This window comes from Elaeis guineensis, chromosome 8 (genome assembly GCF_000442705.2).
Source record: "Elaeis guineensis isolate ETL-2024a chromosome 8, EG11, whole genome shotgun sequence".
NCBI lineage: Eukaryota > Viridiplantae > Streptophyta > Magnoliopsida > Arecales > Arecaceae > Elaeis > Elaeis guineensis.
Genome location: NC_026000.2, coordinates 4,230,184 through 4,257,163, shown reverse-complemented (window position 1 = coordinate 4,257,163; position 26,980 = coordinate 4,230,184). Strand labels below are relative to the sequence as shown.

The window sequence follows — 26,980 nt, the reverse complement described above, 5'->3', positions numbered from 1 at the left end:
AAAGCACCAGTTGGGCTACAGAAGCCGTAGCATGATCGACTTGCTTCTCGTCACCGCAGTGAGCTTAACGGTTAACTTTCCCGGTGATCATTAACCCTATCAAATTGCACTGTCAAAAGTGCACTTGTAATAACCAGGACTGACAAATTGGTTGGGTCAAAGTTCAAATTTTGGTATTTTTGACCGGACAGAAATGGCAGCCCCAGAGTTGTGTTGCAGCACAAGTCAATGTTCTCAAGAAATTGCTTCAGAGTCAAAATTCTGAGACCCGAGTTCTACCTGTTTATAGCATACCTGTTGGCTTCATAGTATGGCAAAAAGATGGGTCACCGCAATTTCTCCAATTCCTCCCGGTTAAAGGTGCTGAGTTTTCTAGCAAGATAAAGCGTGCATGTTAGACAACATACAAGTCGTTAAAAAACGAGTCGGAGACTTAAATCTTAATTTAAATGGAAAGAAAAGATCAAACATACGAGGAGGTAATAAGCATGGAGACGGTGAGCAGATTTCCAGGAAGTAGCTCGGAGAAAACGATGGGTGGGGATGGATCCGAGAAGGCACTTAAATGGCGATGAATTGATCAATCCCGGCAAGCTGGAAGATGACCTTACGCCGCCACGCTAAACTGGGTTGCGACCTTGAAACTCTTGGATGCGTTCTTCATTCAGACAAACTAGTCCATGGTCCCGTCGGAACCGTGTGGAAAGCAGCATGGAGCTACCTCACTTGGGAACGACCAACCATGACTATGACCCCAGAAAAAATATTTTGCTAAGTGATACTGATACATGCAACCGTCGACCATATAAATCTAAAAATAGTTGGAGAGTATGGACTCATCAATTCAATAATTATTCTTGCATATGATATAATCAGTTGAAGTTTCATCCAGTCAAACATTGGCAAATGGGTGAAGAGGAGTATTCTATTGTTTAAAGTGAAAGGAGTGCACATCCTTACCATCACCTGTCAGTGCCAATAGCTGAATCTTATACCCTACATTACATACACCACGTGGCCATGCACATACGTAATTACAACGCCTCATTCCTAGAGTAGTGCAATAAGATGAATGCTTGATTGAGCCCACAACAACGAGCAGCCATAAGTGGCTGCATGCACGACCATACGGTGCATGCAGTATAGGGCAAAATTTCTTGTAAAAATGGTCATTTCCAAACTCTAAAATGTATTTGGACAGAAGGGCATGCTGCTACAGTGATATCCTGGATTAGTTCGAAGGCCGATACGGGATATCCTTATTTTAAAGAGTTTTTTACTCCCTCAAATCACGTCTCACAAACCTTAAAAGAGTCTCTAATATGGAACCAGAGCATTATCTTGCAAATCATGGTGCTACATCCTTGCAAAGACTTCAATGACCTCTCAGCATCCGTACCTGTCCACTTAAAAGCTTTCAAGGAAAGCAACTCAGGTATCATAAGAGCAGCAACTAGCTTCCCTATTAGAAGTAATAAAATTGGATATATCAAGTGATTCCCAAGATGGAATAAGAAACCAAGCACTCCAACGAGCAAATATCAGAGGATTCTTCAAATTCTAATTTTCATAGTTTAAGACCGTTTAAATTTTAGGATATCAGTAGACTGTCATACAGGAACAACAGAATTATCTCAAACGGTACAAAGAAGGCAAAAAAGAAAGGTTGTTCATCAACTTTCTCTTCACAAAAAAACAACTTCCACTTGCCAGGAGTATCATCAAGTCGGTACACCTTAGTCAACTTCCACTTGTCACATCCATTTTCTACTTCAGATAGAGAGAACAATCACTGGCACAAAAAAAGTAAGGACAGAAACGCATTTCAATGACTAATATAGATTGCTAAATACTCCTTACCAACTGTTTAGAATTTTACATAATAAAATGCTGTAGACGTTGCCGGTTGACTCAATCTTCACTCAGATTCAATCACAATTTAACAAGAATAAATCAAACAGAGAAAATGCATGATGGAAAATGACAGTAAGGCTGATCATAAAAAGGGCTGCCTCTCTAAGCATAGCAACCTGATCAAGGAACTTGGGCGACTACCACATGCACTGTCATGCAACTATCAAGGTGTATCGAAGATGTGAAGCATAAGATACACAGGTAATTGTCAGCTACAACGTTAAGTTTTTGGGGGAAAAAAGCACAAAAGAAAGTCATCAATCCATTAACTCAATAACAATGTTGGTTTTCTTTGCAAAAGAATGAATTCCAGAACTGAAGACACAAGGAGTTGCATAACGAGAGGACAAAAAATCTTTTTTCACATATATGAGAACTAGGGAATGCGTTGATCTATCACAAGCACCAAGCTATGAAAACGAATAAAAGGCAGAGAGACACGGTATATACACCTCTGACCAATAAAACTGCAGCAACACACCTCTCATACCAAAATCTTATCAATATTAAAGTAACAGAAATAAAAAAACAAATTTTCAAGGGAAGGGAAATATAATATAAACTAAAACATAACCTTTAGCCTGAAAAATTTTGTAAGTTCACCGGTCATCAAAAAATATATGTATGGCTTGGGATACAGTTGGACATGTTTGCCATCAGATTTGTAGTCTGTCTTGTATTTTGGTTAAAAAAATGTTTCGTCCTTCATGCCTTGGTTACAAAAGAAAAAAAGTGGGGTGATGATTTTAAAGTTCCTCAAAGTCATCAACAGTCCAATAATTCAATCCCGAATTCCTCAACCGCATGGTTAAAAATAATAGGCACCAAAACAAACCTATAACTTGGTTCTGAATTTCAAATATAGTATAATCCTAAATAAGCTCTTTTTGGCCCTTCAGTTTTTAAAGTGAAATTCCTACTCCTTCCTAAAGTCAAGATTTGTGGTCCAACCAAGTGATGGAGAATACAAAGAAATTACTTACATCTGACCCATACATATTGCCAGGATCTGCAGGAAGAACATCAGTATCAGATGCTTCCACCAAATTAAGCTCACCTTATAAACTGCACAAACAAAAATGACATGATCCCATAGGAAAAAAAACAAGGAATAAAGACCAAGCAGCCTCTCAACTGAATCACATCAGAATTCTCCCAATTATTTCCCATGAACAAGCTAAAAAAATGTAGCACTATGTGCAGCCTCATATGCCATACTTTTTTTTTCCGTTCAAACACATAGTTGGATCTTACATAACAGATGCTGAGAACTAAAAGAGAAAAAAATAAAATATAACAGACTATCTTCAATCATCTTAAGACAAGGTATTTATAATGATTTGTTTGACAAGAGCTTTACTTTTAAGGTTTGCTAAATGTGAACATCCTTAAGGATCTTCAACAACTTAAGAGTGTTTCCTTACAAAGTTGAGATATCTTCGTAGTCCTGGAAATGACTGTCAGAACATTGATATAGATACTTTTCTCAACATATCAATGTCAAATATCACTAATGATGATAATATTGGGATGCCAATGGATGCATCCGTTCAAGGCTTCCCAGCAAATGATGAATCTTAAGGCCACTCTAAACAAAGAGAAGATGGATTACAAAAACAAGAACAAGAAGATATCCTTCTCCTTGTTTTGTTTATTTCATCAAATTCTTTGCTCCATATAGTCAAAATATCTCCATAAAAACTCAATCATCTTATAGAATTGTCACACCTCCTGTTAAACCTTTCATGCACCTTAGAAATACAAGAACTTGTGCACACCATCTCACCTTGATTCACTATTTTGTGATAAGCATCTTAAACATAGAATTAGCGAATCGATGAAAAGTATAGGGACAAAAAAGAACATTTTTGCAAAATTCTCCAGCTAAGGATACATGAAAATAACCAACATTCAAACAATGCATTCCCAAATTCTAAAACTCAAAAAACACAAATATATGCATATGAAGATACTCAAAACACAAAAACCAAAGACACGGCACTCTGAAGTGCATCTGACTTAACAAAGAACTAAAGGTCACTTGGATGCCTTACAATCATAAGCATTCCACACCTTAAAAAAACACAGTGAGTCCTAATATGGCTCAGCAAAACAATATAATCAAGGCTTGCGATTGTATGCATGAAAAAGAAGCGTCAAAAAACACCCCACTAGTTATGTTGCATGTTTCCCATTAAAAAAAGACAATATCAATATAAATACTTATTCAACTACCCTTGATAAATCAATTGAAGATGAAACAGCTAGACATCAGCATTTACAATACTTGCTATAAGTGCCCTAAACGTAATCCTATATGATCTCATGCATTGCAACTAAGGCGGAAAAAAATTTATCTCCAATGATTTGTATATGATGCACAAAAAGAACTTGGATAAGTGGCAAAGTAATGCAAAGGAGAAACCTAGATTAATGCAGGAAGAAGGATTAATAAAAAATAGTTCAGATTTCAAAACAGGTAGAATGAACTTGATTTTAGAGACCAAGAGGGCAGTTTGCAGTAGCTCTGCGACTGATAAATGCCAGGTTCACAGACTGCAGGTTATGGGTGATCACTAGATTAAAGGACGACTCAAGGTTGCTAAGGGCGCCAGGCGCCCTCAAGGCGCTAAGCGCTGAAAAAGCGAGTGCCTGATTGAAGTCCAACGCCATTTTTTTAGGAAAAAAAAATAAGAAATAAATATAGTCTTTTTTAAAACTATAAGTCTTCATTACCACCTATTGTTCAAATGATCTAATCCAAAATTAAAGGTCTTCATCAGATTTTTTGTCTAAACACCATACCCAAAAGACTAAAACTTTTCTAAGTTTTTTGTTTTCTCCACTACTTACACAGGGCAGCCTATTGTTCCATTCTAAAAGTCTAAAACTAAAAGTCTTCATCAGATTCTATGCCTAAGTTGTCATAATGATCATCTCCTCCATCATCAAATAGGTCATTCTCTACGTTCTCCTCAATCTCTTCTTCTGAACTAGAACTAATCTCTTCATGATTTTAGTTTCGTGGCTCTAAATGTGAAGTTGAAGCTACTGCTGTTCTTGACCTTACTTGCAATCTGGTATTTTTTCTTCCTTCTCCAACACCTACTGCCCTAGCTACTGCACCCCATGTCAAGTCATCATCATCACCAAACATCAAATCATCCTGTTAAATTGGAAGCTAAACAGCCAGGAGAACAAAATCAATTTTAATTGGACGCCAAAGGCGAGTGCCTAGGCAGCAAAAGCGCTCGCTTGGTTGAAGGCACCTCGCCTAAAGGAGGCTGAGGCGCTTTCAACCAAGGGCGCCTTGCTTGAGCACCTAGGTGCGCCTAGGCGAGCACCTTAATAACATTGGGACGACTTAGGTTGGTAGGTCGGGCATGCTCAATAGTCAGCTTCAAAGTGCACACTCACACACCTAAAACAAATTAATTTATGGCAGACTCATGTATGGTTAGCTCATTTAACCAAGAAAAATGTTTACATAGCTTATGTGAGTGAGTGAGTGTGAAAAGAATGGTTTAGGGGTGGGGGGGGGGGGGGGGCGCCGCAAGAGAATATATGATCCATATACAGAAGAAGGAGCTCAAACCCCCTCCATTCTAAGCAGCATGATGATCAAATGCATTAAAACAATATCTATACAATAAATTTGGTAGCACCTCCTTAATATTCAGCACATGAAGAAGCACAAACTTGATAAGTCAACTGCTCTAAAAGAGTTCTCCATGGCAATTTCTTTTTAAAAAAAAAAAAAAAATACACCAAGCATATTACACAACGAGTAAGAAGCAACCTCAAACCTCCATGAAACGGTATGATAAAACAGGATGCTCCTCTCTGTCCACCACATCCTTCCCCATCAGTTCCTCCCAAGCGGGAGCGACCTGCAAGTAAACGTCTCCTGGAAATCAAATTTCTTTGATGACGTGAAGATAGATGCATATACTTCCTTCGTAGCATGGGCTGGCATCATATCCACTGCCTTGAACCTTTTACCACCCCCATCCTTCTTCCGGTCATCCAAAGTACCATCTTTCTCATTAATGGCATGCTTTGTACCACTCAGACATGTACCCACCTTCTTCTCCTTCCTCCCCTTCAGCCGCCCCCTCTCCTCCTCCATCATCTCCCTTAGCGCTCTGACTTCCTCCGCGCTTCCATTAATCACAATCTTATCCATATTCGAGAACTCTTTATGACAAACCAAGCAAGTCGATGACTCGACCTCTTTCAATGCCTTGACACTCAAAACGTGCCCGCATCCACGGATCACCAGGAATCCATATTTCCCATTGAACTCTTGACCGGTGATCGGGCACTGAAACTTGGTCTCGGAATCGGCAGCACTGGGGATCGGGGTGAGATGGATTGGGATCATGTCCTTCAATCCCCGGATGTGGCTGAACTCCTTGGGAAGCTTCTTGTGGAGGAGGGCCTCAACAAGCGGCTCCTTGTTGAAGAGGTTGCCCAGACGGTCGATCACACACGGGGGAACGAGAGGCTCAGCGGACAGGGCGCAGGTGGTCCATTTGGAGAGCCGGGTCTCGTTCGGATCCACCTTGTCGGGCTTCTTGGTGGCGTACATGTTGAGGTAGCAGTCGCGAGACTCGGCCCCGGTGGCGCCGCCATCGCCGCCGCCGCCGCGGAGGCGCAGGCGGAGGGTGAGGGCGGAAGAATTGGGGATACCAGCGGCCGCGAGGGAGGATGAGTCTGGTAGGGGCTTACCGTTGAGACAGAAGTAAAGGGAATCAAGAGTTAGGGTTTGGGAAAGGAGGGATTGGGGGAGGAAGGAGAGCTTGAGGCGGCGGAGGGTGAGATCGGGGGCTAGGGTCAGGGCTCGGGTGGAGAGACCGAGGTCGGGGCATCGGCCGAAAACCCGGAGCTTTTTCTTGGACTCCATTTCTAGGGTTTCTATTTCCCCTCTTTATCGGTGCAGAGAAGATTTCAGAGCGAGCTTTCGGACGCAGAGCAGGAGGTATTTATCGACAGCGCGCTCTCTCGAAAGAGCCCTTCGTTGGCTATCGGATACGGATGTCATATAAAACTACTTTAAGCGCGTGGAGGCACGCGCAACGGTCAAAAGATCATCTCTGACCGCTTCACAAAATATTAATTACAACTCCCCTCAATTACAAATATGTCTTTAAACTGATAAATAAGTTCAGCAAAACTCGCTTAATAAATCCATGTATATTAGTACCAGTACAAGGATACAAATTTTGGCTCTTCTACTCGAGCAATAAAGAACTGCTACCGCACAGGCATAAAACAAACCTAAGAGAACACATTTAGCGTAGTTGGCTTAACAATGTACTTTGGATATTTGCATTTGCCTTTGCAACACAAAAATCACTATTCACAGTTTCACGTGAGGAAGAGAGTGACCTTTCCGGTACCAAAGTAGTGCAGTAATCATCAAGTAACTCACTGTTCGCTCCCTACCCCAAGAATGCACTGGGCAAGATGGGTCAGATAGGGCTCTGCTTGTGAACTGTTGCTCAAGATGGGCACAAGACTCTGAAGCTCAGCATTGAATTCCTTCTCAAATTTCCTGCATCACATGAAGCAAAAACAAATTCACAAAATGTAACAAAAGGACAAAATTGTTCATCTGGATTCTTCGCATGGTCTTGATAACAGAGGTTCATACATGATAGAATCACAGATTTTGGAGCTTTCTGCTGCAAGGTTCAATTGCTGATTTCTACTCTGAGATCTCCTTGGTTTAGATCTATCCAATCCCAACGAGCCAACAGCAGCATCCGGCTCAGGTACATAGATTGATGGTATCAACAATTGAATAGCAGCTGCATAGTGAAGGCATATTGATTTCAGCTTCTCCACCTTCTGCATGTAGTTAGATGGCATAAGAATCATGAACATTTTTTGCACCAGAACATTCTAAACCACCAAATAACAATCTTCCTAACATTATTTTAGCTGGAGGCATAGATAAATTTTAAATATATAAACATATGCTTAAGAAATGTATCATCAGCTCCAAGCAGACACAGCCCCCGGTATTTTCTCAGCATGGATGGGTGTTGTTTTATCACCTCGGTACTCTCTAATTAAATGTGAGGTGCTAATATAACAATCAGCGTTTCGAATAAAAAAATCTCATAGAACTCTACTTTCTGATAGCATATAGTTGTGCCAAGGGAATAATATTGAAAACTCTTTAACTGTTGAATGTAGAAAAGAAGAAACATCAACAACAAGCACATATGATGCATGCATATACATGCATACATATACATACAACATTACAACATGGGCACAGAAATAGCCCCCCAACACACGTGTGCGCGCATGTGCACACACACACACCCACCTGCATGCACAGCGATGGGCTTCTCCCTGCTTGCTTAAGTATAAAAGTATAACAAGACCAATATATGTCTATTCCTTCTAAATGGTCTTCCTAGTTTTATGTTCTCTTTCTTGCTCCAGAGGGTTGAATTTAGATCAAGAGCCACAGATACAAAATCCTCAATGCTTGCAAGGAGAAGCCCATAAAATAGGAAAAGGCTTGCTTTTCTTACAAATGAAAAGGCTTGCTGGATAAGATTAAAGTTACTGCAGCAATTGGCGCATTGGAAAAACAAATTCCCTTCAGGCTATATTTCAAGAAACAAAAAGATGACATGGGTTTCAAGTTCCAGAAAAATAAAGGAACAAGGAAAAAAAAGGCCTCAGTGCATCATATTCAAGTTGCAAATAAAGGATGATGGAATCTCCACCGTAAGGGGAAAACCATGAATAACATAATTGACTACTTATTTTTTCAGATATGTTTCTTTCTATTTAAAATTTGAATGAATAAATGAGCTGACCACCTTAAGAAGCTGAGGCAAAAGAAGCAAGCATTCTTTCAGACATTTCTGGAGGAAGAAGTCATGAAACTGGATGACCTGTAAGCATTATCCAGTAGTAAATATGTGAATCCAGTACTGTTTCTATAATTCATAAATGTACCTAGGCAGATAATATCCAATCCACAAACCTCATCTATGCTCTTTGCAGTCCTAAGTCTATCATGCATCAGATGCCAATTTGGTTCTAGAACCTGAGAAAGATATACACCCAAAGAATCAGGATTCCAACACTTCCCGCCTATATGTTTATTAAAAATGCTGAATCTTACCTCGAATGTTAGATAATGTAAAAGGCTATTTATAAATTTAAGCATACTGCGACAAAGAATAGAAGATCGCAAGATGGGTGTTCCTAGTGTGTTGAAAGCACGAAATCCCTGTAAAATAATTTTCAGTGAATTTAATAAACATAGATCAGAATTGATCAAATGAACTATATGGAGGAAACAGAAAGATTCATACTTGATGCACTTGCCATGCCACACAAAGTTGGCGGTTAACATGTCTGCAGTGGAAAAGGAACCGAAAAATCAACTGATACTTTGTTAAAGCTTTTCTTGAGATAACAAGTGATAATGGCCATTGAACCTGAAATTTATCCAATTTCTAGAAGTTATGAAATCGTAATTGGAAAAGTCATGATAAAAATAGAAGATAAGTGGGCACGGGAATACACAAAACCTTGTAATTTAGGCAGAATGTTTCCAAGCCCGTGATGCTCAATGGCTCAGGCTGGTCATCACTATCAGGAATCGGTTTGTTTAAATGTGGAGGATAAGCACATTCCAAATCTTTAAGTGCAGTCAGCCTCTTGAGCAATGAGGTTCTTTCCTGCTTGGCAGTATATATGAATACAGATAATCAGAAGTAAATGTAAATATTATGTGTGTGTGTGTGTGCACGCACGCGCATCACACATGGTTAACAATGCACTGTATCACTTACCACACAACATGTCAAGTTCTCATGACATGGATCTGAAGCAGCAGCAGTGCTGCGCAAAGCAAGGTCAAGCAGAGACTGTAACATTACATGACAGAGAAACCATATTTAGGCCTGTTCACAAACTGTCATGTCTCTGCAAAAGCATGTGTGATAAGTTCTAAGAAAAGAACCTGCAGCTTCTCAACGGAAATGTCCTCTAGCCTTTTAGCAAGCTCATCTCGAGCAATGTCCATAAAATGAACCAAAAAATCACCCTGTAAAACCAGGAATAGCTTAATAAGTGAAGGTACTGGAACAAAAAAACAAACACACACAAAAAAAAAAAAAAAAGCTCAAGGAGGTAATTATGATGATAGAAAGAAAATATTTTAGGATTTTTTGCATGTATACCCTCCTAAATATTCAAATTTGAATGAATATGCTTTCAAAATTGATATTTATATGCATATCCTCATAAAATACTTGTTTTGTATGTATATCTTTCTTTTTCCTTATTTTTATTTGTATATGTACCCACATCATTTAATGACGTTAAAAAATTAATGGTTTAAAATTTAAATGACTAAAATATTCTTATAGATAGATGTGCAAAAAGAAAATTTATAAAGGTATATATACAAATAGCAATTTCATAAGAAAATTTATGTAAATTTGAATGTTTAAAAAAAATATATATGTAAAAAATTCTAATTTAATTTTTACCTATTTTATCTAGATGGATTTAAGCCCTCTTACTCTACAATGTAGTAGCATATTACATAATATAGCAACACGATGATGATATTATATAATATTTTATATATTAAAATACTATATTTTATTTTATTTTTATGCAAGATAGGACAATTATATCCATCTTATAACAACATAATATACCTTATACACTTCACAAAGATATTTTTGTAAAATATAATAAGATTATAAATTCTTATTGTTACATAATGTCCAAATCCACAACTATGTCCATTCTATGCAAATGTACAAGTTATTCATCTAATATTAGGTTTAGATACTTTTCTTAGAAACATATTATTATACATTAGAAGAAACATGGATGGTTACGATTTGTTTATTTTCTAAATAAAATAATTTTGATCTATCATTTGATAAAAAGATCATCTTATCTATATAAATTAATAAATTAAGTAAATTTATTATTTTAGTTATATATATTAATTTTTCTCTATTAGAATAAGGAAAGAATTAACAAACCAAGAAAGATGCATTTATGTTAAGGATTTTTTGCATGTATCCCCTTCTAAATAATCAAATTTAAGTGAATACCCTCATAAAATTGCTATTTGCATATATATCCTTATAATTTTTTTTTTTTGCATATCTATCCTTAAGGATATTTGAGTCATTTTAATTTTAAACCATTAATTTTTAACAGTGTTAGATGATATAGGTACATATGTAAAAAAAGATATTTTATAAGGGTATACATGTAGATATCAATTTTGAAAGGGTATTTGTACAAATTTGAATGTTTGGGATGGTACACATGTAAAAAAACCCAATATATTATAATAAATAAGCAACCATATAGACCATTTCATCCCAAAAAGAAAGATAACCAAAAGAGTGTTGAGTTTTATGCCACCTCCATACTGCTACCAGGGAAAGAGGATCAAGAAACATTTGAAAACCAACAGCACACTTGGATCATTTGATTTTTTTTTTTTTAAAAAAAAACTCTAATTAAGCATTTGATTGCAAATATCAATAGGCATACTTCAAAAAAAGGCATCCATTCACTAAATAAACTGTATAGAAGCCCACATAACAGATCAATACCAAACAACAGAGAAGGACAGATGATCCATTTAAAATGAAAAATCATTATGGTATATATCATAAGGAACCAAATGTTGGCAAATACAGAATACACTTGACAGCTGCAAATCATTTGCCCACCAATATACCGACTACTGTTGAAAATAAATAATGTGTTAAAGCACCTGGTCCAGAAGTAAGTAGCGCTTCAGCGACCGCAATTTTCCAATGAGGTCATACTGAGTAAATAATATAACATATTCTCATATTAGCTGTTGGCATAAGAAACCAATGTTCTATAAACAGGACAGACACCAGAAATCATCGTCTACCTTATCTTTGATGAGATTCAAGAGCTCACTACTTGCAAAGTCGTATGCAGCTTTGATACATTCAAGATAATGATGATTTGATCCAAAGCTTGTTAATTTTGAGTTTTCTGATAAGGGGACCTAACCATGACAAGTGGGGCACTCACAACTATGATCAAAGAATGGTGATTTGATCCTTCAGATAAAATTTAGACAGTGATATATGAAAGAATTAATGGCGTACCTGAACATTATGCCCACATTCTCTCATGACATTTAAATATTTCCCAGTTGTCAAAATTGTCCCTGCAACACTTGTAAGGAAACTAGGAATGCCCTCTTTGAGGCTATATCGCTGTTGCCAATACTTGGCATTATAGTCCTGGGTAAGGCTCTCCTGTAGAAACATATAATTTAAAGATCCATTTGAGCACAAAACAACGAGACAGGTTGTCAATCCACAACCCATATCAGATACCTTCAGAAGTGATTTGTTTTCAGCAATGAAAAATTCACCATAAGGATCATCAATTACTCCCTCATATACCCACCTGCAGACTAAATGATATTAGAAACAAAAGTAACAGGAGATTTCAGAAAGAAAGTAGATAACCTCAGAGCTTCTACAAAATAACTGAACATGATTGCTACACTAAATTAGAACCAAAACAGTAAGAAAGCAGAGAGGTCCATTAATGGTGAAACCATAAAAGTGAAATCTAATAACAAGGTTTCCATAAGTAGATACCTCTCTAGTATGCCCAGGTATGCAGAACTTGCACACTGTGTCATCTTCTCAAGCAATGACCGAACTGCATTGTCACCTGCCATAGCCTTGGCCTGCATTGCAGAAAAAAATAAGGATGACAAGTTGTAACATCTAGCAGAAGATAGAGCATATGCACAAACTTTTCAGGTGATGGAGGCTGCATGGATTGCCAAAGTCGAATCTTTAAACGATGGGAGAAAAGGTAGGGCACCGAAGTAGACAGTGCAAGTAAATCAGTGTCCAGATATTCTGACAGGAAAAAACCAATCTACAAGATCAAATATTGTTATGGACTGATTGATAAATTCAAATGATCCTTAAAACAAAAAAAACAAAAAAAAAAGCAAAAAAAAAAAAAAAACATTCAAGACAATGCAGATCATGAAGAGCAAAAGCGAAGGAATTTTATAACAATGTGGATACTCCATAATCTAATCACCGAAGCAACAAATACTCAATTGCAAACTAAGACTGCAGAATAAGATATTTACCTGGCTTTGCAAGAGGTTAAGCATTGCAGAGCCTGAGAAGTTGTTAGAAGAAGCCTTCTCAACCACAATGGACAAAGCATGCAGTGATCCCATCATTGGCTGGAAGCAGCACATAGTAATTGAATGAATACAAATGAGGAGTTGGTATATAAAAGTAGACACATTAAAAAAACCTCAACCTGACAATAAAACCACAATCCTTGAACAGAAAGTCTTCCGAGGCGGAATTGATGTTCAAGTTGTGCAACCATTGCTTGGTAATCCTGATATCAAACAAGAAAATAAGTTAATCACACTAAAGGTTGGACCTCCCACTATAAAAGAATTGTGTCTGAGAAACTGGAGAAATAATTCTAACAGTAGCTTCCACATTAAGTCACAAACTATTTTCAGTTAATTGAAAGCTGAAACGTCAATAATGTTAAAGAGTCATATAATAATTAACAGACATACATATTGGTGTGTTGACATATATATCATTAACTGGGATGAACCTACTCAAGTAGAATGTCAAAGTAATATTTGGTGATTGGCTTTGCTGGGAAAGATCATGGTACTCTAATGAGCCTTAAGATCCAAAGGTGCTATTCAATCCCCTTCTTATCAAAAAGACAAAAAAGATGTTAAAATTCGCATTCTGATGTGAAGGAGAGCATTCTATTTCACAGAAAAAGTGGTGCAACATTATTTTCAAATATTCTGAGAAAGCATACATCTGGAATTGCACAAAACCACAAACATACTTCTACTCTTGATATAATTATTAAAGTTGGGAAATATCATCTAACATACGAAATATTCGAAAATCTCCTTATGTACTTAAATATTGTGTTTGATGAAGTCAAAATTTACTTACTATCGATTGCATGGGGATTCCATTTAGGTGCAGATTTAGGTCAGCATGCATTGGAAAAATAAAAAAGAGCAAGCAATACATGTATATATGGTTTTAGACCAGGCTGGGCAACTGCCTGCGACAAGTATGATAGGTGCATACCACAGACGACATATGCATTGATCAAATCACAAGAAACTCGAAAAGAAACAGCACATTTGTAGCACATCAGTCACACTCAAAAACTAGATGAAGAATCAGAAGACCTAAATAAGAGAAGTTTGGGTTTGTGTTAAAGGGTCAACAAATGCTAGCATTGAAACAAAAAAAAAAATTAAAAAAAAAAAAAAGAAGTAAGCCTCAATTGATTATACAAAACTGGTTGGTTATGAATTTCAGTTGTATTGACTTGCCTTAAAATAAAAGGTACCTGAAAAATTCAGCACAAACAACTGTCATACTAAAGAAAAATTCAGGGAGAACAAAGAGGTAGTATACCAGAAGGAGGGCTCTCAGTGCAGCAGCAAATGCATGGTTAACCAGGCCATTCTTGAAATGGGACTTGGACTCAACAAACTGACAGATCAACACAAAGTCCTCGCATAAAGGGAAAATCCGCTGTGTCAATTCCTGCACCAATCAAAGCTGGTCAACCCCGGCTCCATTTTAATATTTTTCCCACAACCATTCACATCTTTTGGTCTCACCTGCAGTGCCAGGTCCATAGATGGATCGATCTGAAATATTACATGGCCTTCCTTCCCTCGCACTCTTTTTATTGAAATGTGTCGCCCCTCAATGCCCACCAGAGCAGACAGCAAGTCATCAATGACCAAGAGCTCCTACATTATCATTAAAACTTATAGCTTTGATATTCCATCTTCATTAAAGGTCAAGTCATTTTAGAAGTGACATTAAGTTGAATGCAATGATCAACTCAAAGAATTTACTCGAGGAAGATGTCATACCTGGACTGAAACAGGGTAGGATCCAATGACATTATCCGTGCCTCGACTGCCGAACAGAAAGTTTCCAAAATGAAAATTTTAGTATAAAAAAGAAAAAAACAACAACTCAGCTACTAGAGAACACTGAAAATAAAATACCAGTACGTAGAATTGAACATATATGCATGAAATGGAGACAATAGATGGAGCTGAATTGTTAGAAGACTGAGATTGAAGTATACCTGAAAAAATCCATGGAGAAGGGTTTCGATCCTGTGGTGTGAGTTGGGACTTTGATTTCCTGAAATCGTCGGGAGGTTTAGGAAAGACGGCGAGTCAGAACGGGTAGAGATAGAAAAGAATGAGAGGCCTTTCGATCTCGAGGCGAAGGAGTTCAGGAGAGAAGCAGGGTACCTGATAGAATCGGCCGGTGAGGAAGGGACGCTCGAGGTTCCATCGGAGAGTCCCGGCAGTCGAGTCCATGGCGATGGCCCGAGATCCGGCTTCAATCGAAACCCTAGATTTGATACCCTACGATTTTAGAGAAAGAGAGGGCAGGGGCGGTTCACCAAAAAGGCCAAAAAAAAAAAAAAGGCGGGTTTTTTTTTCTCTCTCTCTCTCCCTCTCCGTCGGGATGAACAAGGCTATTTGGCCCCTTTTTTTTTTTTTTTCGTTCACAATTCCTTGCAGCCGGCTAGAGGATTTGCGGTTCGATTGTTAATATGTGGATCCGCTCCACTTTAAAAGGCCAGATCATGGCCTGGTTCATTAGTTTCATGTAGCACGCAAGAAGGATGCTGAAATAACCTGCGGATAGATTAGTTGTCCTTTTCTTGTTTACAAATTTCAGCGAGACATTAGAAACCTTGCTCTATTGTTATATGAAAAATGGGTCAAAACTTCCTCAAAAAAAAAAAAAAAAAAAAAGAAGGTGTCAAACCTTTTTATGAGTCACTTAGAAATGTCTCAAGGGAGGAAGTTATTTGTCTACAAGATAGATGACAAATCTGAGTTGCATGATATGAAATTTGACATATAGTGTTTGCATGTGTGTAACTCAAAATAGAAGAAAACGTTTGTTGATATATAATTCGAAATAAATAAATAAAAATTAAAAATAATTAACGCATGGAGGAGATTGCACATCTGCATACAAGAGCTATCCATTGCAAGATTTGAAACATACGTGAGTTTTCATTCTTGCATTGTTGCATATAAAAAATTTATACATTGTAACCCAAAAAAAAGTTATACATTGAGATATTCACAATGGTGCTTGCTGTTGTGTTTGGGAGTATTATATATATAAATCTCAAAATTTATTATGAACTGTATATCTATGGTGGGGAAAAAACTCTCAACATGGTACTATTTATTCATGATATTTTGGCTATGACTTAAAGAAATAGAAAGTTTAGCACATAAAATGTTGTCTGCACCATGATACATTAATATTGGCAACTCAGTATCCGAGTAAACTATTGAGGAGAAAAACAACCATTTTGACCATGAATAACACTCCAACCATTCGCATATTGGTTTACATAAAAAAGATAATGACATACTTTTGGGTGCCTATTAGGATAGGAAAAAAGCATCATTATTTAAAACTAAAATTTCGAGCACTACAAAATAGCTTATACCGAACTAGCCAAAAAAATATAGTTATGAAAGTCACAAACTCCATTTCTTATGATCTAGTGTTTTTTTCATTTTTTTCCTCTAAAGTTGTTGGGTGGATGTCTGGCCAGAACATCATCTCCCAGAATCTTTTCAGTACCACACGATGCAGCAGAAGAAAGAAAAAATAAAATAAAAAATAAAAATAAAAAATAATCAAAATACATGGATCAGTCACAAAAAAGCTCGTCTCCACGGGACATTCAAACTTTACTATGAAAAAAAAATTTACAAGAGGAGATCTCATCCTCAATCTTCGTACATTCAATTTCTCTCTCACTAGAAGTTCTCCTCACAAAAGTTCTCTCTCTTGAAAGACCCCCTGAACCTCTGAAGCGACCGACGTCCGCTGTCCAGGATCCTCCCGCTCCTCTCTCAGCGGTGTTGTTCTCTCTCTCTTTCGAGTTCCGTACGGTTCCGTATGGCGCATCCACGGCAAAAAATCAGACCACACTACCACTGTTTCTGTATACATCCCTTTTTAAAGGGTTTAAACCCAATTAGATTAGGTTTAAGACTCCTTAATCAGCCCAAATCAAGCCCCTGGACCGTCGGATCATGATCGGGAGCTCCTTGGACCCTCCGATCGCGCTCTGATTTTGGATGATCTTGATCTCGTTGAACTCTATTTTTCGTCACGGACCTCGCTGTGGGCTCAATATGGACTGAATCTCGATGCATCAAATCCTAACAATCTCCATCTCGACTCGATATTCGGTCTCCTACTAACTTCGAGAGCTTCTGGATCTCCTCGCCCCCATGCTTTGGGGCAATCACCTGCTGATCATAGATGAGCAAACATGGGAGTTGAGCTAAAATAAAAAAAATTAGTAAGCTAAAATAAAAAAAATTCTGCTGATCTCATATCCGTCGTATGCTGAAACCGGTTTCAGAGCGCGATCGGAGGGTCCAAGGAGCTCCCGATCATGATCCGACGGTCCAGGGGCTTGATTTGGGCTGATTAAGGAGTCTTAAACCTAATCTAATTGGGTTTAAACCCTTTAAAAAGGGATGTATACAGAAACAGTGGTAGTGTGGTCTGATTTTTTGCCGTGGATGCGCCATACGGAACCGTACGGAACTCGAAAGAGAGAGAGAACAACACCGCTGAGAGAGGAGCGGGAGGATCCTGGACAGCGGACGTCGGTCGCTTCAGAGGTTCAGGGGGGTCTTTCAAGAGAGAGAACTTTTGTGAGGAGAACTTCTAGTGAGAGAGAAATTGAATGTACGAAGATTGAGGATGAGATCTCCTCTTGTAAAATTTTTTTTTCATAGTAAAGTTTGAATGTCCCGTGGAGACGAGCTTTTTTGTGACTGATCCATGTATTTTGATTATTTTTTATTTTTATTTTTTATTTTATTTTTTCTTTCTTCCTGCTGCATCGTGTGGTACTGAAAAGATTCTGGGAGATGATGTTCTGGCCAGACATCCACCCAACAACTTTAGAGGAAAAAAAATGAAAAAAACACTAGATCATAAGAAATGGAGTTTGTGACTTTCATAACTATATTTTTTTGGCTAGTTCGGTATAAGCTATTTTGTAGTGCTCGAAATTTTAGTTTTAAATAATGATGCTTTTTTCCTATCCTAATAGGCACCCAAAAGTATGTCATTATCTTTTTTATGTAAACCAATATGCGAATGGTTGGAGTGTTATTCATGGTCAAAATGGTTGTTTTTCTCCTCAATAGTTTACTCGGATACTGAGTTGCCAATATTAATGTATCATGGTGCAGACAACATTTTATGTGCTAAACTTTCTATTTCTTTAAGTCATAGCCAAAATATCATGAATAAATAGTACCATGTTGAGAGTTTTTTCCCCACCATAGATATACAGTTCATAATAAATTTTGAGATTTATATATATAATACTCCCAAACACAACAGCAAGCACCATTGTGAATATCTCAATGTATAACTTTTTTTTGGGTTACAATGTATAAATTTTTTATATGCAACAATGCAAGAATGAAAACTCACGTATGTTTCAAATCTTGCAATGGATAGCTCTTGTATGCAGATGTGCAATCTCCTCCATGCGTTAATTATTTTTAATTTTTATTTATTTATTTCGAATTATATATCAACAAACGTTTTCTTCTATTTTGAGTTACACACATGCAAACACTATATGTCAAATTTCATATCATGCAACTCAGATTTGCCATCTATCTTGTAGACAAATAACTTCCTCCCTTGAGATATTTCTATTAAAGATAGCAATGTAAATGATCAAACATTCTCTTAAGTGACTCATAAAAAGGTTTGACACCTTTTTTTTTTTTTTTTTTTTTTGAGGAAGTTTTGACCCATTTTTCATATAACAATAGAGCAAGGTTTCTAATGTCTCGCTGAAATTTGTAAACAAAAAAAGGACAACTAATCTATCCGCAGGTTATTTCAGCATCCTTCTTGCGTGCTACATGAAACTAATGAACCAGGCCATGATCTGGCCTTTTAAAGTGGAGCGGATCCACATATTAACAATCGAACCGCAAATCCTCTAGCCGGCTGCAAGGAATTGTGAACGGAAAAAAAAAAAAAAAAAAAGGGGCCAAATAGCCTTGTTCATCCCGACGGAGAGGGGGAGAGAGAGAGAAAAAAAACCCGCCTTTTTTTTTTTTTGGCCTTTTTGGTGAACCGCCCCTGCCCTCTCTTTCTCTAAAATCGTAGGGTATCAAATCTAAGGTTTCGATTGAAGCCGGATCTCGGGCCATCGCCATGGACTCGACCGCCGGGACTCCCCAATGGAACCTCGAGCGTCCCTTCCTCACCGGCCGATTCTATCAGGTACCCTGCTTCTCTCCTGAGCTCCTTCGCCTCGACGATCGAAAGGCCTCTCATTCTTTTCTATCTCTACCCGTTCTGACTCGCCGTCTTTCCTAAACCTCCCGACGATTTCAGGAAATCAAAGCCCCAACTCACACCACAGGATCGAAACCCTTCTCCATGGATTCCTTCAGGTATACTTCAATCTCAGTCTTCTAACAATTCAGCTCCATCTATTGTCTCCATTTCATGCATATATGTTCAATTCTACGTACTGGTATTTTATTTTCAGTGTTCTCTAGTAGCTGAGTTGTTGTTTTTTTCTTTTTTATACTAAAATTTTCATTTTGGAAACTTTCTGTTCGGCAGTCGAGGCACGGATAATGTCATTGGATCCTACCCTGTTTCAGTCCAGGTATGACATCTTCATTGGCAGCACAATTGCTTCAACTAGTTCTTGGATCTACAGAAAATAAGGAAGCATTTAAGTGGAAGAAACAGAAAGGAAATAAGAATGAGCATTTCTTCATTAACAACAGCCGTAGGGAGGATCTAAACAACTCCAGCATATCCATAGAATCCAGAATTATCAAAATTAAATTGGAAAAGCAGAATACCAATCAGTAGTTTTGGTGGTTGAATTTCATTAAAAACATTAATATAATAAAATAAATAAATAAATAAATAAATAAAAACCTCATACCTATGTCATGAAGGTAGGATTACCTGCTTTTCAAGACCACCAATATCATTATAATCTTCAGTTGGCTTTTCGTCAACCTCCATTGCCTTCACTCGTGAGTCATATTCAGAAGGAAGGGTGTCCAAGATTAGGTAGCTGTCCTTGTTAACCCCAACCAAATCTCCAGGTTTAAGCTTATCAGGGTCAACTAAGCCAACAACAGGAAGGAAGATAGTCTGAAAATCAAATAAGAAACAGAACGAAGTTGTTAAAAATACTTGATCACCTAATTCTGTACATATGGGCATATGGTTTTTAGTTAACAAGAGGCATCGGAATTCAAAGTCATGCCAACTATAAATATCAGCAAGGTTCCAATCTGACAATGAGTTTCTGTTAGTAAAAGCGGTAGAACATAGTGGAGGAAAGAAAACAAAACTTCATAGCTATTATTTTAAAAGTCCAAGTATCACTAACTACAGATAACAGCAGGGTAATAAGACTAATGACATAGCACCTAGTGTGAACATTGTTACAATTATATATTGCAAGACCAAAAACAATGAGGATAACAGTTCCATCATCAAGATTTTTTTTTTTTTTTTGGATCAAAGGACCCAATTGAATTTCGAAACTAAAGTTTATTTACACCAAGATGTTCGTGACTCTTTAATGTCAGAATGGAAGGCAACTTGATCAACCGAATGATTGCCATCAGAAGTCAGCTAACTTCAAATAGCTTTTGCCAAGACTGCTTGATATTTCAACATTAAGGTCTACATTTAGATAGCCAGATGAAGCAACAGCTAGCTATGCTCAATCAAGGGAAAAAAAAAAGCAAACAATGGATAAATGAGAACTTCTAGCTTACTTGTCGTGTAGAAGTTTTTAGAACCACACATTTTCCCTTTCTTTGCGAGTCTAGATCAATATTTGCCCCATCTTCCTCAGCCTCATCTTCTGGATTCATCTCCAAAATCTAAAGAAACCAAGAAGGTCAGTTAACAGAAATAAAGGAATAAAGAACGATAGGATTAATCATAAGGCACATGAAATAACACGGTAAATGTCATAACATGCCAAGTTTAAACTGCTTCCGTCCTTCAAACCACATACAAATGGAAGCCCTCATTGCCTAGGTGAAATATCTTTGAATCTACTCATGAAATTTCTGAAAGCATCATCAACATTCCATCTTATCACGCCAAAAAAGCGGAGTAAGAAACCCTAGAACCTATAAAACTGCTGACACGGAACTTGGACGTTGAACAACATCATAAAGCGTTGCGCAGAAAATATTATAGGTCAAAAAAACAAACCGATGAAATCCATACTTATTTTTTCTTGCCCTTTCTTGATGTTACAGTTCCCGGGTTGAATTGATTAGATTTCAGATTAATTGGTTGAAATAGTTAACACGCTAGCTAAATAATATTCTCTCTCAAGAAAAAAGAAAGAAAGAAAGAAAAGGGAAATCAAGGCGCGGAGAAGAAGGGAAGAAGAATACCTCGACGATGTTACCAACGAGGTAAGGAAGCTGCTTGTTTAGTTTGATTTTTTCTTGGTTCTCCTTTATCTTTTCCTTGAAGGATTCCAACTCGAGATTCGTCCTCTGCAACTCATCCTGCTGCAGATCCCAGAAGAAATCAAGATCAAAAAAAAAAATCTAATATATAGCAGAAAGAGCGTGACAAGAGATAGAAAAGAGGAGAAAAGATGGGAAAAGAAACCCTAGATTGATTTGGGAAAAGGACGGGATCTTCATTAGGTTTTACCTTGAGGATTCGGATCTCGTTGTCGAGGAGGCGAGAGGCCCTGATGATGTCGTCGGTGCTCATCGAAGCCAGCTGATCGTCTTCGAAACTGGAGTCCTCCGTCGTTGCTGAAGCCAATGGAGAAGAGTGAGGCAGACACAGGACAGAAACGAGGGATAGTGCTCTCTATCAGCGAGATGAACCTCACAAGACAAATAACCTCTGAATCCGACAACGGAATTGCCGACTGTATCGGTTTATTACATTGAGCAGACCATGGGCCAGTCTTGGTCCAAAAAATATCATATTTTACATAGATCTGAAGCACGGTTAAAAATAAATAAAATTTAAATCCGAAATTCAGTCCATGATCAGCACTTGTTATATAAAGTTATCAAGTAATTACCCACTTTTGTTTACGAAGATTACAATAATGCCGGAAGATCCGAACCCTATATGGCATCAGGGTCACATTGCAAAATAGGCAGGGGACGCCAACTTCATTTTATAGGTTTATCCTACTCAGCTATACATTAATTTACTTAGGCTGTGTTTGATTGAGGGTAATGTGGCTACATTACCCAGTAATATGAACTTATAGGATAATGTAATCATATTACCCCATTTGGTTGGACGAAAAAAAATTTATATTATCCTGTAATGTGATTACTCTCCTCCTTCATATTACCCCCAAGTGGGTAATGTCTTACCCCCCATGTCATATGGGTAAAATGACATTACCAAGTAATGTCAACTTTTTTATCCATTATGCCCTCATTAATTTTTTTAAATGACACTCTTGTCCTGTCAGCAATTAATTTTCTTCTATGCTCGACTGCAACCTGTAAACTTTCTCTCTCTTCAACACCGACTGCAACCTCTTTTCTCTCAAGCATGTTCAAATCCCAAATCGGTAAGCAACTTTTTTCTTCATCACCAATCTGTATTTCCCATTTTTTGTTCTTTCATTTGAGATAATTTTGGTGATTGTTTTTTGTTCTTGATGACTGGCACAAGATCCTTACAACACGAGGGAAATACATGAGTTTCTGATAATTATGAATGGCACTAGTTAAAATCTATGGGCTGAGGTCCCAACTTTAAGGTGAAATAGCAAAACATACTAACACTGCATCACAACTTTAAGGTGAAATAGCAAAACATACTAACACTGCATCACATTATATTGCCTTTCTTCCTCCAATGAGAGAATGATTTACCATGAAACTATTATTATGTTTTGGGCATTCATGCAACACTTAAAACCTAACCTCCGCACATTCTCATTCTTAATAACTATGCGCCACTCAATAATTCTGTCTGTTTGTGAAAATACCGCTATGAGAAATTTTGATTATTTTGAAAGTGATTCATATGTATGGGTTGGTGCTCAGTATTTACAATCCAATTCACTTATATTATTTTGAAAGTGATTCATATTTTGTAATATTGTTCAGTCTTTGAAATGAATTGCATGCTCCTATTTATACTAATTAGTGTCCATTTTTTTTTCTGATATATATTGTTTTGGTACTATCTAAGAATAGTTTTATGGTAAGTCTTGTTTGCAGCAATGGCTCGATCCCCCTTGGCAAGAAAAAAACAATATTTAGCTCTATGATTCATGAATTTTCAAATTGTTTCAATATATATCTTTGCAACGTACCTTTTATTGCTCCTTATTTTTAGTAGGAGGAGATAGATGGGGGCAACTAGGGGGCAACAAACCGTGTGGTTAGAGGAAGCATAAGGTCATTGAACCTAAATCACATGGTCTTCAACAGTGATAGAGTTTGTGTTGAGAATTGTAGGATGGATAGAAAAGCATTTCACAAGCTTTGTTACATGTTGGTAAGTGAGGGTCATTTAAAAGAGTCTAGGAATATATGTGTAGAGGAAATATGACAATCCGGCCCAATTGGGCCCAAAACCAGCCCACAAAGCCCACCAGGAAAAAAAAAAAAAAAACAGAGCAGAGAGGAAGACTCCCGATCGGAGTCTTCCTCTTCCCCGTCTCCGATCAAAAATCGGAGTCCTAGGGCCATTAAAAGACCCTAGGACGAGCTCTATAAGAACCCCCTCTTCTCCTCTAAGTGTAGATCCTTCGGTCACCGACGATCGTCGGAGTTTTTCTCCGATTTTCCCGTTTGAAGCTGCGGCCCCTCGACCTGTGCTCGCCGCGATTTCTCGCCGGAAACCTCACCGAAGTCGAAAGTAAGCCCCGGCCCTCCTTCCTCTCTTCCTTCCCCTCCTTCCCATGGCTTCGTACACCCTTGCCGGCCGTCGGGTTCGTCGGAAAATCCACAAAGATCCAAGATCATGTTTTGCTCTGTTCGGCCGAGCCATCTCCCTCCCTTTTCCGGCCACCAGCGCCGCCGTCCATGGCGCCGCACCCCTAGGTCTGGACCCCCACCCCTCTACCTATCTTCCCCGAAGGTCATGGCCGCCGGTGATCGGCCAATGACCGGAGAAAATTCAAGGAAAGGGGCGGTCCCCTGTTTTTCCATTTTTTTTCTAACTTCCCACCGGCCGAACCTCGCCGCCGGCCATCTCCGGCTCCATCGCCGTCGGTCGCCGCTGCCGGACCACCGATCGTGCCGCCACAGCCCGCCGGACCGCAGGCGACGCCCCTCTGATCCCCTTCCGTTCGGCCAAAGAAGAGGAAAGAAGGAAGAAAAGAAGAAGAAAAAGAAAAAGAAAAGAAAAAAAAAGAAAAAGAAAAAGAAAAGAAAAGGAAAAGAAAAAAGGAAAAAGAAAAAGAAAAGAAAAGAAAATATAAAATAGAAAAAAAAAAAAAAAAAAGAGAAAAATTTCCTCTCTTCCCTCTTTCTCTCTCTTCTCTCTCTTTCTATCTCTTTCTCTCTCTAAAAAGAAAAAGAAAAAAAAAAGAAATATATATATATATTAATAATAAAAATATATATATATATATACATGTGAGAGAAAGTTTCTCTCATCTCTCTCTTAAATCTTTCTCTCTCTAGAATTGAACTTTCTCTCTCTACCAAGAATTAGGCTTTAACAACAATTAAAACAATATTATTGCAGGTTGTTACTACTTATATGATGCCAATTATATGAATGGGGAGGGATTTCTAGCGCCATATAGAAGCCATCGGTACCATCTAAATGCCTAGAAGGATAGTCAGCAATCCACTGTGCATGAAGACTATTTCAACATGAAACATTCGGATGTGAGGAATTGCATAGAGAGGTGTTTTGGGATCCTGAAAACTAGATGAGCCACTATGAGAACAAAATCATACTACCCGGTGAAGACTCAATGTCGAGTCATATCTGCATGTGCATTGTGTTGGGTGGATGTATGGCCAGGACACCACCTCCCAAGACCCTTTCAGTACTCCGCGATGCAGCAGGAAGAAAGAAGAAACAAAACAAAAGGAAAAACAATCAAAATATGTGGATCAGCCACAAAAGGGCTCGCCTCCACGGGGCATGCAAACTTCATTATGAAAAGAAAATTTTACAAGAGGAGATCTCACCCTCAACCCTTGTACACCCAATTATCTCTCACATGAAGTTTCCCTCACAAAAGCTCTCTCTCTCTTGGAAACCCCCCTGAACCCCTGAAGAGCCTGACGACCGCTGTCCAGGAGCCACCCATGCCTCCTGCTCCTTCTCTCACAGCATACCCGCGCCTCTCTCTCTCTCCACGGGTCGTACGGCGGCGAGAAACCAAAACCCACTCCTTCTGTTTCGTTCTCAGGCCTTTTAAAGGCTTAAACAAGACCTAAAATGTGATTAGAGAAGGATTAGGTCTCCTTAATCAAGCCAAATCACCCCTGGACCGTTGGATCAAAACCGGGAACCACCCATGCCGTTGGATCGCGCTCCGGTCCACGGAATAGTGCCGTGGACCGCGAGAAACGCGTGGGAAACGCCCACGCGGTCCACAGGCAGGGCCGTGGACCAACCGGTCCACGGTGGACCGGGGCAAAGGGCCAGCAGGCCCGCTGGCCTGGGCCGGCCCGCGCGCGCGGGCCCGCGTGCGCCTGGGCCGCGCGCCCCGCTGGGCCGCTTGCCCGCCTGGGCCGCGCGCCCCCCGCGCGGGCCTGGGTCGGCGTCCCGCGCGCCGCCGCCTGCGGCCGCGCCGTCGCCGTCCGCCGCCGGCCGCCGGCGTTCCTCCGCCGCCTCGGTTTTCGTGCCATCTTCGAAAGCTTGTATCTCCTCCATCCGAGTTCCGTTTCAGGTGATCTTGGTCTCGTTGGACTCCGTTTTTCGCCGCGAACCTCGCTGTGGGCTCAATGTGGGCTGAATCTCGAGGCGTCAAATCCTAACACATTGCTTCATAATTACATTAGGGGAGAAATGTCAATTGACCCCATGGAGATTGTAGTTGGTGAGGGTGATGTTCAAGGTGAGAATAATATGGTAGATTACATCGATCATGTGGAAACCAATAATGCTTGGAGTGGTTGGCGAAATGCTCTAACTGAAGAGATGTTCAACAACTGGATGAGAAATCATCCTTGATTATTTTGATGTCATTGAGTTCAGATAATTTTATCTTAATGTTTGATTGTACTTTGTGCTTTGGAACTTCTATATTGTGTTTCTATTATATTTTGTGCTTCGGATTGCAGTTTGATTGCAGTTTGAGCTTCGGCTCTTTCTTATTTTGATTTTGAATATGGTGATTGTTTTTATTATATTTTGTGCTTTGGAAATTATCCTTCTTCGTTGTTTTGTGAAATTTTGATTATTAAACATATTCAATATGATTTTGCTATTGTGATATCAACAATTAGAATGTGCACATTCTCATTTTTCTTTAGGAATGGAACCCTCAAGTTCAAATGGAAAGAGGAGAATTACTAGAAAAAAACACCAATGGACTTCAAAGGAAGATGAAAAGTTGATTGAGTGCTTGATGAAACCTGCACATAAGGGTCAAAGGTGTGACAATGGCACTTTCAAGACTGGATATCAAGCGAAGGTGGAATAAATAATGGAGCACAAGCTTCCTGGATATGGCATCAAGGCATCTCCTCATATTGACTCTAGGGTCAAACTTTTGAGGAGGCAATATACTGCCATATAAGAGATGTTGGGGGCTAGTGGCTTTAGGTGGAATGAATCAATGAAGTATGTTGAATGTGAACAAACCGTATTTGACGAGTGGTTCAAGGTATGCTTTAGGGATTTTTTTTTTTTTTATAATATAATGGTGCTTGTATGTTGACTTAATGTTGGTGGGT

General features: G+C 38.7%; 2 protein-coding genes across 7 annotated transcripts; both read right to left on the bottom strand.

Moving 5' to 3' along the window:
- Nucleotides 1-1,549: 1,549 nt before the first annotated feature.
- Nucleotides 1,550-6,992, bottom strand: LOC140851039 (uncharacterized). 4 transcript variants are annotated; one of them, XM_073242381.1, is made up of 3 exons: nt 5,714-6,992; nt 2,898-2,979; nt 1,550-1,792 (listed from the first exon to the last, which is right to left on the bottom strand). In XM_073242381.1, exon 1 carries the CDS (start codon nt 6,818-6,820, stop codon nt 5,780-5,782), a length of 1,041 nt encoding a protein of 346 aa, XP_073098482.1. In that variant the 5' UTR covers nt 6,821-6,992; the 3' UTR covers nt 1,550-1,792; nt 2,898-2,979; nt 5,714-5,779. The 4 variants fall into 4 exon arrangements, with proteins under 4 accessions (XP_073098482.1, XP_073098484.1, XP_073098483.1 ...); XM_073242383.1 differs by having other exon boundaries at nt 5,721-6,992; XM_073242382.1 differs by lacking the exon at nt 2,898-2,979.
- An 84-nt stretch (nt 6,993-7,076) lies between these two features.
- LOC140851038 (gamma-tubulin complex component 2-like) lies at nt 7,077-21,968 on the bottom strand. 3 transcript variants are annotated; one of them, XM_073242377.1, is made up of 22 exons: nt 21,783-21,968; nt 21,515-21,634; nt 20,879-20,986; nt 20,052-20,243; nt 14,633-14,767; nt 14,424-14,555; nt 13,270-13,353; nt 13,091-13,189; nt 12,579-12,670; nt 12,309-12,381; nt 12,075-12,227; nt 11,852-11,971; nt 11,705-11,758; nt 9,914-9,997; nt 9,744-9,818; nt 9,480-9,629; nt 9,261-9,386; nt 9,068-9,175; nt 8,927-8,989; nt 8,760-8,834; nt 7,571-7,767; nt 7,077-7,471 (listed from the first exon to the last, which is right to left on the bottom strand). In XM_073242377.1, the coding sequence occupies exons 1-22, from the start codon at nt 21,843-21,845 to the stop codon at nt 7,345-7,347; spliced, it is 2,430 nt and encodes an 809-aa protein (XP_073098478.1). In that variant the 5' UTR covers nt 21,846-21,968; the 3' UTR covers nt 7,077-7,344. The 3 variants fall into 3 exon arrangements, with proteins under 3 accessions (XP_073098478.1, XP_073098479.1, XP_073098480.1); XM_073242378.1 differs by having other exon boundaries at nt 21,515-21,631; nt 21,783-21,964; XM_073242379.1 differs by lacking the exons at nt 20,052-20,243; nt 20,879-20,986; nt 21,515-21,634; nt 21,783-21,968 and adding exons at nt 14,894-14,939; nt 15,115-15,173; nt 15,287-15,370.
- Between the last annotated feature and the right edge of the window lie 5,012 nt (nt 21,969-26,980).

Excerpts from the sequence above, each read along its gene's own strand:
- LOC140851039 (XM_073242381.1), bottom strand. The coding sequence starts at position 6,820 with ATGGAGTCCAAGAAAAAGCTCCGGGTTTTCGGCCGATGCCCCGACCTC.
- LOC140851038 (XM_073242377.1), bottom strand. The coding sequence starts at position 21,845 with ATGAGCACCGACGACATCATCAGGGCCTCTCGCCTCCTCGACAACGAG. Across the intron at positions 13,354-14,423 it reads CACTGAGAGCCCTCCTTCTG|GATTACCAAGCAATGGTTGC; the intron begins GTATACTACCTC and ends GTTTGATATCAG. Across the intron at positions 9,387-9,479 it reads CATTCTGCCTAAATTACAAG|GTTCAATGGCCATTATCACT; the intron begins GTTTTGTGTATT and ends GATAAATTTCAG.